The sequence below is a fragment of the Cuculus canorus genome, chromosome 13 (genome assembly GCF_017976375.1).
Source record: "Cuculus canorus isolate bCucCan1 chromosome 13, bCucCan1.pri, whole genome shotgun sequence".
In the NCBI taxonomy this organism is placed as follows: Eukaryota; Metazoa; Chordata; class Aves; order Cuculiformes; family Cuculidae; genus Cuculus; species Cuculus canorus.
In genome coordinates this window covers 10,765,593-10,781,530 of record NC_071413.1, presented here as the reverse complement: position 1 = coordinate 10,781,530, position 15,938 = coordinate 10,765,593, and the positions used below count along the sequence as shown (strand labels likewise).

The 15,938-nt window shown below is 45.9% G+C and overlaps 1 protein-coding gene across 1 annotated transcript; it reads left to right on the top strand.

Moving 5' to 3' along the window:
- Nucleotides 1-698: 698 nt before the first annotated feature.
- On the top strand, nt 699-14,494 carry LOC104068382 (purine nucleoside phosphorylase). The gene is made up of 6 exons (XM_009571251.2): nt 699-847; nt 4,197-4,366; nt 4,665-4,768; nt 6,645-6,820; nt 10,239-10,429; nt 11,355-14,494. The coding sequence occupies exons 1-6, from the start codon at nt 825-827 to the stop codon at nt 11,570-11,572; spliced, it is 882 nt and encodes a 293-aa protein (XP_009569546.2). The 5' UTR covers nt 699-824; the 3' UTR covers nt 11,573-14,494.
- The last annotated feature ends 1,444 nt before the right edge of the window (nt 14,495-15,938 follow it).

Genomic DNA, 15,938 nt, shown 5'->3' with positions numbered 1-15,938 from the left:
GCGTCAGACTCTGTTGGACAGACAGACACTTATGACACAGCTGTTTTAAGCTTTGTTTCCATCTAAAACAGTTAAATTAGAGGGGCAGATTGCATGGCCCTTGATTTTTCCCTGTGTCCTTTACAACGCAGTCAGCTGAACAGAAGTTTAGCGTATCTGAAGACAGTATTTCCTTCTGAGATGGGTGAGGCAATTAAGCGTGAACAAAAAACAGTCTGGAGGGACCTAATGGAACACTGCCCCTGGCTGCCATGAAAAAATGGGAAAACAATGAAGTGAGATGTGGAAAAGTCTCATTGCTTGTTGCAGTAGCAGGTAGTACAGGTCATCTCGCAGAGTCCATGCTCTCCTAGTGAGTTCATCCCACCATCCCAGGGGTTTGAATTGCAAAGCTGCAGGTGACCCCAGCTGCTCGCTGGTTCCCCGTTGATACAGGAGTGTGCAAATCTATGCAGATCTGTTGTCAGCTGCTGCTTTCTGGGAGGCCGCTGAAAAGTTGTGTGTGTGCGTGTGAATTTTCTAGGCTTAATCTGCATTATAAAGTGCGTGTGAATGCACGTAAGCTTTCAACAGAGCCCTAGAGCATATGTGTCATGGGGGGTGAGACCAGAAAAGCAGATGTCCTGAACATGCCCCTCCTACTCACGGATTAGAGATGCTCAGGGGAAAGCAGAGAGAAGCTGGGACACACCTCCCTGAGTCACTGCCAGAGACAGCAGCAGCTTCTGCAGGTTCAATGGGCCTCTGCTCTTTGGTCAAATAAAACCCTGCAGCTCCATTTCCAGCAACCATCCCCTTCTTTTGGTTAAGCAGAGAGGAGGAGGATGGCCTATGCTGAGGAAGACAGGTAAGGTGCTGTGAAATAGGGGACGGACAGACATACAAGCTGGAAGGGGCGAGCAAAATTGCATCATTTTTCTTCACCTTGTTTTCCTCCTCTTCCTACGGGGCGCTTGACAAACGTCGAGCGAGTGCTGCTCAGAAGTAAACATCTTACTGTTGAAGAGGAAGCTGTTCGTCTGCCTGTGTCAGGTGCTGGTGTTATGAAATATGGCAACGACCATAGCAGGTGACCTTGGGAATGGTTATGGGCCAGGAGACACAAATACCATGGTGTGGAGAGGTGTACACTGCAAATACGTCTGGTGGGGCGCCCCTCTCTGAAACGTAATGCTTTATCTGTTTATTAGGATATGTCTGCTTCTTACATGGATTTGTGTTCAACCGACCTAGAAGCACAATGAGGATGGGTTTTTTTATGCCATGAAAGATCTGTCATCCGTGACAGTCCTGTGTTTTGCAACAGATGTGTTTCTCCAGTGGCTGACAGCAATCACAATAAAGGGGATTGTGTTTTCAGCTGATCCTGTGATTTAATCCAAAGTGATGCTACCAAGATCTATTATTAGGTGTGCATTGTTGGAGGCAGAGTAGCTACAGGGGGTTTTGTGCAACATGTATTAATTCAGGCTGTCAAAAAGCTAGCACAGACCTCAGGCTCAGGCAGTTGCAAGCTCGACATTGCATGTGGTGACCTACAGGTCAAACTCCCCCCTCCACCATCTGCTGAGAAGGTATCTGTCTCCTCTGCGTCCAGAAATTATCTGTGCCTCCTGGTTCCCTTTGATGCTGTGCGTCCAGAAGGTTTCTGAAAACCAAATATTGTAAGCAGGGCGCTGCAGTTTAGCTTTGGCAGCACTGTGTCCTCAGGACTGGGGACAACTCTGACCTGTCCAAAGTCTTTGGGATGGAGAGGGCTCTGCAAGGTCCCTGCGTGCCTGCTGAAGCTCCTTTTGAGCAAGGAGAGTTAAGCAGCACCAGAGTTTTACTCCTTTGGACAAGAAATATTTTAGCATTTCCTCTTTAGAAGGAAAAAAAGGTCCCTCAAACTTGGCGCAGCTCAGTCAACCCCACAACAGATATCGAATGGGATTGATCCCACACTCCTAAAATTTCTGAGGATATAGAAATAATATCCATTCTTTAATGTTATTTTGCAAGGGTGTACGCACCTCTAAAAAAAATGCTGAAGAGGGGGAATTAATGGTCAAGAGGAAGAGCAGATCCTGGTGACCTTGTTTTTTTCTCATGCCTGCCTTAGGTGCTTCAAACCCATGTGTGTTACATTTGAATTGTCTTGGTTCTCTCTAATTTCTAAACAAGGATTACAGTTATGCAACAGAGAAACTGGGGGGGATCATTCATTAATGCGTGTGAAGCACTTTTAAAGCTTTTTTTCCTGGGAGGAAGGGATAATAGAGTCAAGTGTAGGCTTCATTAATGTCACTTTCAGAAGCTATTGCTTACTGCAGGAGCTCCTGGTACACTTGGAATATTCAACAATATATTATGGGAAATAAACTTTCTCATTTCCAGATTTTTCCTTTGAGGGGTATTTCAGCTAAGTATGACTCTTCATTTTAATTTGTGCATACGGAAGTTATATCCTCCCATTGGATCACAGCTTTATGACATGCTTGGGTATTTTTGACATCACAGTTTGTAATTAGAAACATGTTTGGACATGGTTTATTTGCACTGGACAGGGTTTATTTGCAGCAGCTGGACAGCCAGGAGCTGAAAAATCTCAACAGATATCCATGTAAAAACTGCCTATCTTGTCAGTACAAAGAAGGAAAAAAAAATTATAGAATTGAGGTCTTGCATTTGAATGTCTGACATTCCAGTTCAGATGAACCAGGTACACGCTGACAGTCAAATTCTCTTTGTCAGCGGTCTGAGACCTCTTGGGGTGTGGAGTACCACTTTGAGAGCTTTTCTGTATGTCTTCTAAGGCTGGAGACAGCAGAATCACAGCATGGCTGAGGTTTCTACGGTTTGTACCTCTGGAAACAAGAGACTTGATTAAAAAAAAAAAAAAAAAGAAACATTTATGAAGCAGCCAATGACTGCTTATCAGCATCTCCAGTCAATTCGTCACCTTCAGCCTCACTGTGTCTGTCTCTCTCACCCCTTAATAAGGAGATCAGCTTTTAATACAGAGCCTGCTGCCTCTGCCTGTGTTGGTTCACTCCATGACTGTGTCCTCAACCGTATACAGTCATTAATTCTGCTCCTCAGTGGTAATGATTGAGTTGCCTCTGAGTAATGCTGTCAGCACCCTTGCTTTTGAAGAGAGTTTCCAATCCACCTTGATATCGACTTTCAGAAGATATCTGTGTTATCCTATTGGAAACAGGATTATGGGATTATTCTGCTATTGATTGTGTTTCAGAACTGAGATTAATGCATCTGGCCAATACCAGACTGACAGGCCTAAAAATTGAAGCCCTCCCTCTTCCCGCGAGGCAGATAGATGACAAACACTCTAATGCCAGCTTCTATCCCACCCTCTAGCAATGTGCCTCGGTGCTGGATAAGACCTATATTTTTCCAAGCTGTTTGAGCAGCCCCCCTCTTAAATCAGACAGCATAGCCTAGGAGCCCAGATTCCTGCTTTTATTTTTGACATAGACCAATGTTATTTTGCCTCTTGCCTGGGACTAGAGAGTGAGTGTGACATATTGCCCACCCTGTGGGAGAAGATGAACAAAATCTATGTTCAGCCTCCTGTAATGAAACCACAAGGTAATGAGAAGGTTCATATTTGAGATACGTTCCCAGCCCCAGGAGGAAATATGTGGAGCTGATGGCACTCAACATTTATAAAGACTGGGTTGTCTATCTTGGTAGATGATGCTGCCCCATGTCCCAGCCTACCTGTCACTGGATAGTGTCTACTCCTTTATCCAAATGGCATTCCAGCCATGCTGTCCAGGTGTCCTTGGACTTCCACCCTCCTGTATTTCTCCTTCACAGGTTTGACATCCCTGTGCACACACATATAGGCTGCAATTTCTCAGTCTAACTGTGCTTTTGCGTTTTTTTTCAGTAACTCAGAAGAGACCGGAGCCCGTCAGAAGCAGGAGTGGTTATGCCTTGTGACATTTCTGTGATCTAGATATCATTAGCCATTCTTCCACTATAGAATGAAACCTGCAAAGAGGATTCAAATTATTTGCCTCTGGCCAGGAGTAAAATATATGAGATTAAAAGTTAAGCATCTTCAATAATAGCAGTGAAGCTCCTATTATTTTAGTTTTAGTGTCTTTTCCTTTGTGCCTTTTTGGGATTTTCGTCCTTTGAAGTCTGTTCTTTGGATGGGTTGATAGCCACACTGACCTCTTCTTTTGCAGAAATACCTATGAGGTGTGTAAGGAAACAGCAGACTGGTTATGCGCCCGCACCACTCAGCGCCCAAAGATTGCCATCATCTGTGGATCTGGATTGGGAGGTCTGGCTGATGTGTTGGATAAAAAGACAATCTTTCCATACGAGGACATCCCCCATTTCCCACAGAGCACAGGTTAGTGCAGCCCAGGGTATCAGCAACCCATCCATCAGCAGCCTGCACCAGCTTTAAGCGAGGAAGCACATGTCAACGTGTGCCACTTGGCACCGGTCTGCAGTCCCTCGGTGATGAAATGTGTGTTCGCAGTAAAAAGAACTATAGATTTCTGTGCTATGGCATTTATTTAACTTCCACCTCCTGTTTTCGTAGCGTTTGGCCCTGCTGTGATGCTAAGCTGATATTATGAAATATACTGGCAGATCTCTAAAGTAACCTCAGGACCTGTAACTAATAGGACACTGTTAATTTCCAGTTGCAGGGCATGTTGGCAGACTGGTGTTTGGGGAGCTGAACGGACAGCCTTGCGTCTGCATGCAGGGACGTTTCCACTATTATGAAGGATACTCTGTCAGCATGGTGAGTTCTCCTTAAGAAAATCATTCATGTGAGGGAAGATGTGTTGTAAAAGATGCAAAAGTGACTCCTTGCTTTGCTATCTAGCTGCAGGAGGTTACCTCTTGCCATGAACTTACATTGTTCTTGCAATGAAACTTCCTCAAATTTTAGCTGACTGAGACTCTCCGTTTGAACTTCAAATTCTATTTATGGGGACAAATCTAAAATCTGGTAGTTGAGGCTGAAGCTGTGCAGCCTTACGGATTGGTTAGCTCTGCTATACACAGGACAAATTAGAGCCCTGCGTTCAATTCTGGAGTCCTCAGCACAGGAAGGACAGGGATCTGTTAGGGTGAGTCCTTACGAGGCCACAAAGGTGATCCAAGGGCTGGAGCACCTCCCGTATGAAGAGAGGCTGAGAGAGTTGGGGTTGTTCAGCCTGGAGAAGGCTCTGGAGAGACCTTAGAGCAGCTTCCAGTACTGAAAGGGGCTACAGGACAGCCAGGGAGGGGTTTTTATCAGGGAGTGCAGGATAGGATGAGGGGGAACAGTTTGAAGCTGAAAGAGGGGAGATTTAGATGAGAATTTAGGAAGAAATGTTTTCCTGTGAGGGTGGCGAGGCCCTGGCACAGGTTGCCCAGAGAAGCAGTGGCTGCCCCATCCCTGGAGATGTTCAAAGCCAGGTTGGATGGGACCTGGAGCAACCGGATCACGTGGGAGGTGTCCCTGCCCATGGCAGGGGGGTTGGAACTGGATGGGCTTGAAGGTCTCTTCCAACCCAAACCATTTTATGATTCTATGAATGCAGAATGATTTACATAGTTTAACTCTGTCATTTTAATAGTGAATTAAATTGGCAATCAGGAAACTTTTGAGTGATAAGAATAATCCATTTTAATATTCTTTTGTATATTTTACAGCTTGTATTTTTCCCTAGAAAAAACTGCCTGGCTAATGTAACTTGGGACACTCTCCCAGTTAACATATAGAACTATGTGACAATTCAGGTATTACCTAACATGCATGTATGTATGTTTCTGTTGGAAACACCAATAATATTTCTTGCTTGCTGGCTGATATTTTTGTATGTTCTTTTTTATTTGGATAGTTTTGAGGTTTTACTTGTGGCAGAAGTTAGTTTGTATTTGGATGTAAACTGCAACACTTGGCACCACTCAACCTTTTATAGAAACAAAATCTATTTTAAATGGACTGGATACAAAATTAGATTTATCAAAACATGTTTATCTATTAAAATTAACCAATCTCTTGAAGCGATGCTTACAGCTTCTTTAGTGTTGTAGAGCTAGCAGATATCATCCCAATTTCTTCCTAACTCCTCAAAATCAAACTTTTTTAACAAGTTTTTCCCAGTTCCCAATCATTGCTTAACTTTGGATACGCAGGTCACTGAAGTGAACTGATGTGAACAAAATGAAATTAACAATATAATCTCTATGCTTCTGTAAAATGCATCCTTGCTGTAAAAAGCTGGTTTATCATTTACATTCCAAGGCCATGTGCATGTGTGGTTACTTCAATTAGCACAGTGGTTTGATCCCTGCAAGACCTTGGCAGTGAGAAAAAACTATCTGCATATTCTTTTGTACCGCATCTATTCAACCTTAGTGCAACTGTAGGGAATGTGGGCTTGAATTTTAATGGTATTCATTTAATGATTAGTTTTTAATATGTTTAAAAAACATTAAAATTCTTTCTATTTAAATTAGAGTAATATTTAAAATTGGAGATAAAGTTGGTTTGTCGCCTTGTAACCTCACATAGGCCTTTCTCTGCATCAAGTAAGCTGTCCACAACCTGTGATACTACAGATGTAGTAGAAGTAGCTGCCAATGGATTGTGATACTTATTGCGTATATGCCTTTGGTTTTTGCAGGTCACCTTTCCTGTCAGGGTCTTCTTTCTCCTGGGTGTGGAGATCTTGATTGTCACAAATGCTGCCGGGGGGCTGAATCCCCACTTCCAAGCGGGGGACATCATGTTCATAAGAGATCACATCAGCATGTTTGGCTTGGGAGGGCAGAATCCGCTACGTGGACCAAACGATGAGAGGTAAGAAAGCATTAGCCCCATGTTACCAGTTTAATGCGTTCTTCCTCCAGGCACAGGCTAGGACTGCCTGTTGACTCTGCTGGCAGATATCTACTGAGAGGCAGAGTTTGGCTCCAGGTACCCACAAGGGAAAAGTCAAAGCAATAACTGCGTGTGCGCTGTGCCACCTGCCCTGCCTTCCCCAAGCACATTTCCTTGGTTGTTGCTTACTCTTATAAGCCAATAAGGAGTTTATACACAAACCTCCAGAAGGTTTTGTTTTATAAAAGTAGGCTTCTGCTCCTTCTCCTGACATTGCCAGCCATAGCATCTGCTAAACAGACCGTTGCTGTCTCTTCTTGTCAGTCCCTCTCTCTGCTAGTTCTTCTTAATTGAGCAGTCTGGTGAACTGCGGTGCCTCCAGCCTGCCCTTATCAGCAGCTGTATCTGGTGTGATGGAACTGATATGACAGAGGCCAGGCGTTAAGCTGATAGCATAACAAAGAGAAAACCACCAAATCTCCTCTTAACTACCCTCGCATCCAGGTCATTAAACTAGAGCAGCTTTGTTAACATCATGAATTCACTGAAGGCAGCCTCTTGGGAGACCCCTGGGTCTAAGAGGGACCTGCTGCTGGTTGAGCTGGGAATTCAGGTTTCCTATACTATCTTTACCCTCGGAATGCTGTCGCTACTAAACCTAGAGCTGCTTTGAGCAGGAGGTTGGACTAGATGACTTCTTGAGGTCCTTTCCAATCTGACTTAATCTGTGATCCTAAAACCCTTCCAAGGCACCATCACATGGTAGAGTGGAAGGCAACCAGCACCATCAAGATCATAGCACTGAGAGGAGATATGCCCTGTGGGCCAGTGTTTTCAAAAGGAAGCCTTTTGGCTCTCCAATAGGGTTAAAAAGAGCCTGAGGACACATCTGCTGGAGATTCAGGCTGAGTGATGGAGAACACATTAGGTGTCAGGAAAATTAACATGGAAGCAGTAAAGATCCTGGGCTGTCCAGAGTCTTATGGTGGGTAAGAAAAAAGGCTGGATTGAGATAAGGAGATGTCAGTAGCAAGAATTACTTCTGAACCAAGCTGGCTGGAGAGAAGCCAGATGAAGATTGGTGTGTGAAGCCAGAGAACAAGCAACATAGGTGGTGAAGGAGGTGGTAATTTATGAGTTTAGAGTGAGTTTAGACAATGAGATGGTTAAATTCATTGCTGGGTTGGTACCTTCATCTTGATAAAAGGACGTCTTTGCGGGGCAGGCATCTGGACTGCCCTGGTGTCTTTCCAAAAAGAAAGTTCTGACTGAGAATAAGGCGGTGTGCCTGGCTTCCAGTTAAAGGTAGTTCCTTCCTGATGCAATGCCAGACCTGGCTCCTGCCTCCTCCTCCTTCTGAAGAAATCTGTAGGGTGCTAGCAGCTACTAGGAGAAATAAACTGAACAACAACAAGCAGCTGCAGGAGAAATAAATGCTGTTCTGCCATTCAAATAGCAAGAGGGCAGTAGCCTCCCGAGGCAGAACATCTTTACATCTTCATAGGTATTGGTGTGGATTGGAGAAAAAGAATTATCAAAAGCCACATGGAGTAGTGTTTAAAGCTCCCTGGACTTGCATAATTGCTCAGGAACAGGAGGAAAAATGCCAACCAAATAATAACAGCATCTGGACACTGTTCAAAGGCAGCGTAGCTGTCTCAGTGCCTCCCAAGAGCAGCTTTCCAGTGAAAACTGCAGTGCTCTGGGAGGTGACTTTTGAACTGCTAACCAGGGCATCGAAACGGGCAAAAGGTCTTTATGAATCAGCTTTCACAGTGTTGCAGAGCTTTTGCTGAGCAAACTCCTCCTAAAATCCAGTCCAGCTCACCTACCAGGAAAGATGTGTTTAAGCACAACAGAGTAAAACTAGAGGCAATGAAGCGATGTGGAAAGGGAATGTACTGCAAGAATCTGAGGACTGGCCTTAATAAATTAGAGATTGGCTTCTGCGTTGCTGGCTGTCCTTCAGGAAAGAGAAGTTATTTTCATGGGTAAAGTTTGGTTTTTATTTATATAACACTTCAGTGTTTATAGACATAAAATAAGCCACCTAAAATAAGCCCTAATGGTTCAGCTGGAAGAAAATGAAAACAAGCAGGAACTTTAATAATCTAGATGGGGGACCTGGTCCACTCCTTCTGAACTGAGTTGCTGAACATGTGCAGGAGTTTATTTTCCAGATTTCCTCAGCAGTAGAGCACCAGTCTTAGCCATCTACTGCTGCTCTTCTTGAATCAGTAGTAGGATTTGCTCTGTTGGGAATAGGACTGAGCTGTTATCTTAAGATCCAAAGCAAGCAAGAGACCCAGCCTTGAAGCACAGGATCACAGGATGAAGGCCAAATACAGCCCTGGAGTTCCAACATGTGCTACTCTCCCTCTTTCCCTGCAAAGGAAGACACCTGGAATAGGATACCATTGTCTAAATATAGACATCTAATGCCAGCTGACACTCTGAGTGTCCAGTACCCATTCACTGGGGCTGGCTGGTGCAATATAAGACCTACAGGACCTGTGCGTGCTCCAGACAGGCAGAACCAGCGGGGACATCTCATATGGGCAACTGAATTGCACTTCTGTCCAAGGAGGGACTTCAGGCTTGTGCTTGGGGTGATCTTGCTGTGCCAGGACCGGATGCAGACCTGGATGCTCTTTCCCCAGGATGTATTTTCCGACTAACAAGCTTTTTTTATCTGCCTTCCCAAAAGATCATCCCATGAAGCCCTTCAATCTGGTCTAATGTACACGGTTAGCGGGGAAGGCTTAAATCTCACGTGACTTGTCCAGTGCATCCAACTCTGTGTTTCAAGCGTGTGGGTGTCAATGTGAGGATAAGACAGCCCTTTCAGTCATAGTACGGGACATCCCTGGTCATGAGCCTGGTTTAGTAGCTGCCTGAGTCTTAAACGTAGTGACCGATGCTCCGTCAGGCCCTGCTCAACCCCTGCTCACTGGAGACAGCCTTTGGGACCCAGTGCAGCAGGGAGCCTGTCTGCAAGCTGTCAGGCAGGAGAAGCAAAGAACAGCAGCCATCTGATGGACAGTGTTTAAAAGTCACGATGGGCGATTACTGAGGAGAGAGAACTGGCCATCAATGCTCCCTGGAGACCAGAGTTCTTGGAAAGACCATTCCTGAAGGGCTTGTGTTGTAGAAACACGGTGCCAGACCTTCCAACAGCCATGGCCTCTGCATCCTGAGGGTCTCAGGCAACTAAGTCTAGCAGGAGTGTCACGATGGCAGAAGTACCTGGTGATGAAGACAGGATGAGAGCGATTGTATCTGTGGCGGTTCAGCCCTTAACATTTCCCTTTTCTCCAATGGATAAGCATACCTGAACTGTTGGAGGAAAGGCAGTGGTAGCAGTAGCAGAGTATCTGTGCTTTTTACTGCTTTGCAGGTTTGGAGTGAGGTTTCCCTGCATGTCAGATGCTTACGAACAAGATCTGCTCAGGCTGGCAATGGAGAGTGCCCAGGAGCTGGGCTTTCTGGGGTTCATTCGGGAAGGAGTGTACTGTCTGCTGGCCGGTCCCTGCTATGAAACCATTGCTGAGTGCCGTGTGCTGCAGGCGCTGGGAGCGGATGCTGTAGGTAAGCTGGCTGCGCGGGGCTGGGCTGGAAGGGTTGGTTGGGCACATGGATTAAGCAGTTAATTCTGCTCAGGGCTGACTTTCTTCAGTATTTGACTCTCCATCTAAGTCTCCCCAGCCTAGAAAAATGAGCTCTATGTATTTCTGCTCAGTTCTGCAGTGGCTTAGTGCAGCTCCTGGGATGGATCTGCAGAGTCTCTGTGCTCACGGCTATCCAGCACAGGGATTCCAGCATACTGTTGTGTTTATTTCCCAAACACGTCTCCCCTGCTCAGATGGCTCAACTTCAGCAAGACTGAGTGGGGTCCAATCAGACGTAAAGTCCTCTTCTATTATTTTTTTCAACTCTGACACCCTAAGGATTGTCACTGTGCCTCTTCCCTACAAAGCAGCCCTCTGTAAGACTTGATTGTTTAGAGATGATAATTATGGGAACTTTCCCAACTGCATATGAAGAAGGTAAGTGTTATCTATATCATTATTCCAGCTTGAAACATCTTGTGGAAATCTGTTCATTAATATCTGCCAGTTCAGTGTATGTGAGGAAAGGAGCTCAGCTTCCCACAAAGCCATTTTTCTTTGCCACAGCTTTTCAGCCGAGGAAGAGAAGAGCCAAATGACACAGCACATCAGTGCTTCTCTTAGCAGGCCTGCAAGCAGTCTGACACATCCTGGGGAGAGAGATGTAGCGCACAGGAATCAAATGTAGGCAGCTTATTGCGCTGAGCAGGGTTGTAACTGTAGTGCTACAGCCATTACAGCCTTACAAGTATCGCAGCCTCTAACTTATACAGCTCAGAAATAGAGAGCTGTGGGGGATTGGGAAAAGGGCATGAGCTGAAGGTAGGATTGTGGTTTGCAGCCTTGGAAAGATTTTGTCTTGATATAATCCTGATTCACCCTGGTCCTTTCTTCTCCTACCGTAGGCATGAGCACTGTCCCAGAAGTAATTGTAGCAAGGCATTGTGGCCTCCGAGTCCTTGGGATCTCCCTCATCACCAACAAAGTGGTGATGGGCTACGACAGTCAAGAGAAAGCCAACCATGAGGAAGTGCTGCGTGTCTCAGTGGTCCGGGCTGAAGCCCTGCAGAAACTGGTCACACACCTTCTTGGCAAGCTGGGGGAAAGCATAAACTCTTCATGACCTCCAGGCTCTTATCATTCATATCGTAACATGTGAACACCAGCAAGTGCTGGGGGAGAGCTGTTGGTGAGACCATCCTTGTACTGTCCTGATTTTGAATAGACCTTTTGATCTTCGTCCCTGTGCTTTAGCTGGTCAGGTGCAGAAGTTTGCTTTGAACTTTGCCAGAATAATCCCCTTGTTAGTAGCCAGTGGCCAAACCAGCTTTCTGGCACTTAAACAAACAGAGCCTGCCCTCTGGCAGATTCCCAGACCCATATGTCAGCAACGAGCATCTCAGAACCATGAGTCCCAGCTCCCCCTCATTCTGCTGCAGAGCATTTGGTGTTTATCACCTGCGCTTCTGCCTCTCTCAGCGCAGCAGCTACTGCCCCGAGTCTCCACTGTCCCACTGCACTGAGCCCCTACACTGAGTTGGTCACAGGGCTTGGTACTTGCTGGGGATGCTTTGGTGGGACCTCATCCAAAGCCAGTGGAAGTCCCTGTAAAGACTCTGCATTTCAGATAAGGACCTGGATATGTAAAATGGGTTCGGCTAAAAGTTGAGATCTCTCTGGAACAAACAATGCTGCAGAGCAGGCAGATTGTAATTTATTTTACAGCTTTGAGGACCACTTCACCCCCATGCATGGGGTTGTGTCCCTTTACCACCCCTGAAAGTCCCAGCAGAAAGCCCTCTCTGTGCTCACTCCTTGGCTGTTCATGACCAGCCCCAGAGCTCCGTCCCCCTCAACCTCCTCACTCTATTTCCAGCCTTGAATCACTCTTGCCCTGTTTTAAAGGGGGTGAAAGTGAAGCTCAGGTACAAGGCATGACTTATCCATGCATAGTGTGAAAGTGGCCAAGCTGAAAACAGGATCCAGATCCAGACCAACTCTGCCTGGTTTTGATCAGTCTGTTCCTGTATGTCTCTGAGATCAGCAGCTTGAACCACTGGCACTAAAGATCAGCTACCTTTTGGTGTCCCAAACCAGATACATCAGTCTGACCCAGCATTTTACCCCAGTTCAGCTCTGCTGCAGTCCCTGCAGTGGGCCACCAACAGTTTGTGGGATTTAGTGGTGTGAAATCGTAGAGGAATCTACTTTGGATCAAGTATGGGTTGTTTTTCTGGCTTTCCTGGTCCTCTTGCATGAAGGAATCGATCCTCGCAGTGAGTAAAGGATAAACAGGAGAGGTTACCATGCTCTTCTACCAGTGTGCTGATGGCCTGTCAAGAAAAGGTGACTATTCACCAGAACAGTGAATTGTCATTGTTTCCTAAAGGTTAAGCTGAGCAGCGGATGCAGCTGGATGTGAAACAGTGACTGTAATTACGAGGCAACCTTTTCCCTTCATTTATCTTGGAGTTCTCTATAAAGCCCATCACTGTCAGAGCTGAATGTTTTCAACTGACACCATGGTCTGAAGTGAAGACACCCAACTGGTCACGGAGAGCTCCTCAATCTGCTTTCCTAAGTTTATCTGATCAATGGTTTACCACTGATGCTCTGTTGCAGCCTTCAGCGTTCCACGATATTTCTTCGGCTCCAGGCACAAAAGGATGTCATGGCCTGGTGATTATGTTCCAGATGAGTATTTCCTTGACGCCTTTCATGCTGCAATGACTGGTGTCAGCTGCTGTGTTAATGGTGCAGATGTTGCCACCAGGAAGGACAGAGTTGTGCACGTTTTCCATGAAAGAGCAGCACTTCAGGCATAAGAGATCTTGGGGTGAACACCCTATCCCCTTCTCTTCTCCTGGGCAGGGTTATCTGTCATCAGTCCTGACAAACACCTGCTCAGCCTGGTCCAGAGGACTTTGGAGAGGGAAGATTCATTGGTGCACTCTGCTGGCCAAGTCACTTCTTTGGCAGCTCCTGGCACTTGGAGGAGCCCTCTGAGACACCAGCTCTTTCCATTTGGTGTGGGGCTGACTGTCAGGACAGCCTCAGGGACCTACTCTGGTGGTAATATCCACAGCCAGACACACTCCAGCTCCTCCTTCCGCAAGGCTGTTGCCTTTTCAGGTTTAGCAGGAGTGAAGTGCTCCTCAACGGTGGCAGCAAAAGCAATGAAATATGAGAAGCGGCAGATGTGCAGAGCAAGAAGAACCACTTCTACCCGTTTGCTTTTCAGACTTGTCCCAGTATGGGCTTGTTACAGGGCAGAGAGAGAGCAGATAATTTCCCTGCCTAGAAAATAGCGCTTCACATTCATCTAATTAATATTCGGTAAATACAAAGTCTCTCAAGAGCGGGTGGAAGGCAGCTGTGCAGCTAACGAGAGCTAGCGAGCAGCCACAGTAGCTGAGGCTGGGATTTCAGCAGGCTCCGTTAATTAATCAGAGTCAGGCTGGACTGCAACGTGAAGGGAAGCATCCCAGAAACCTGCTGTTGTGCTGGTGCTCCTCAAGCCAGATTTGAGATGATGAGGAGCTTGGCAACAGCACGTGCTTTCTGTAGGCTGGGTCTGCTCCTGCCTCCAGCCGTACCAGAGGCTGAGCATGAGACCCGGACCGTGTGCTTGTATCTGAATACAGCCTAAATACAACTTAAAATTTCAGCTGAACAGCACCATGCAACTGGATCTGTGGCTGATTGTCTGGTTTTAAAGAACAGACATAAATAAAAATTTTTTTTTAAATAACAGTTGAACCTGTTGGCAGTTGGAGGCTCTTCTCTCTGCTGTTGGCTTGGGTGCGTCAAACTCTGCAGGAGCATCCCAATTTTTGTCCCTGTAAATGACGAGAGGGAAAACACCCTGAGGACTTTGGAAGGAATCTTGCTCATGCTTTGGGGGAGAGGGAGATTACAATTAACAAGTGGATTTGTCTGGGTTTGGAGATACTTTTAATCCAACCTTTTTTTTTTTTTTCTTACTGCTGATGGGTTTCTAAAGGCTGAAATACAATGATGCAAGTGGGGGATAATGTGTGGGGAATAAACTGGGAAGCAAATAAAACCGGCTGTGATCCTAAAAATAGTGGTTTAGTTTGCTTTGCTAATACTGTGGGTTAGAAAGGAAGAAGTTGCTGAGCTGTACCCCCTGCATCCAACTCCCGCAGGCTGGAGGACAACCCTGGGGGATCAGAGCACCAGGGCACAAAGCTCAGGGTAATCGGAACCAACATTTGACCAACACCTTGCACAGGTATTTTTACTGATCCCACTGGGCTGAGGAACTGCTGAGATAAAAAAAATACCAAGAACCAAAGGATCTCAACTAAATTCTGAGCAGGTGAAAGCTATGGTGGGCTGCAGTGGTATCAGTGCAGCAAGTTGTCTGCACCAGAGGCAGGACACTGTTTCTTTGATGCTGCTCACAGGGCATGCTTTGAAACACGGCATTTCAGCATGCTTCTGTCTCTGAATTCTATGCCATGAATTATTTCGTGCTCTTAGTGCCTTCTGGCGATGTCCACGGTTGAAATGAGCTTCCTCCTCTACTCTATGCCACTTATCTACTTCTGAAATAAGGATAAGCTGGAAGATGTATGAAAAGCTAAAAAAAAAATTCTAGTGAGTAGGAAAAGAAAACCCCAAATCGCATGACTGATCCGGGCTGTTTCAGTGCTACGGTGAGCAATGAGCTCAGGTGCTGCCCGAGAAGCGAATGCCCCCAGCACCAGTGGTCCCACGCTGGTGGCAGTGCTGGTGACAGGGGGACCCACGGGAGATCTGAGCTACTGTGGGGCAGTGCTGGCACAGCTCCTACTTTACTGTGTCATGGCTATGGTTTCATAAGCCAGTCTGGCCAATCCTTTGCACCAGACCTTTCCTTTTCCTTGCTGATCAGTCCAGAGAAAACTTTTCAGGTCAAGGGATCATGCTGCTTCCAGTCCCCTGGAGAAAATGGAGATGTTATATTGATGCCTTCATGTGTGAGTTGCATAAAAGCCTGATGTCAAGAGGAAAAATCACTGATACATCCCTTGGCTGGCCCACATCATAGGTTTTAAGTGGCAATCTCTGCTGTTATGTGAGAAACAACCCAGCAGTCTTCCCCCAACAAATCTGATTGCAGACTCCATTCCATTTGCTTTGCAAGGCTCAGTTTCCTAGACTCTTTCTTTTAAGTGAGATTTGCCATTTGCACTCTTTTCTACATAAAAGTAGACCAAAAAGCTTAATAAAAAATGCACTCTCTGTCTCGGCTCAGCAGCTGAATATATGCTTTGCCTTCAGATTATCAAAATTCCCTTAGATGTTTCTCCTTACTGAAAATCTATGGTTGAATTAAAGGGTTTCTGCTATGGTAGGGTTTTTTACCCCCAAAAGCTTTAGGCCTTCCCTGCAAGCATTTCATATGCTGGAAAGAATTAAACTCTTCCCTGCCCTGAATATGCAGAGCAAGGGATGCAGCGTGGATCGTGGCAGTGGGCTGA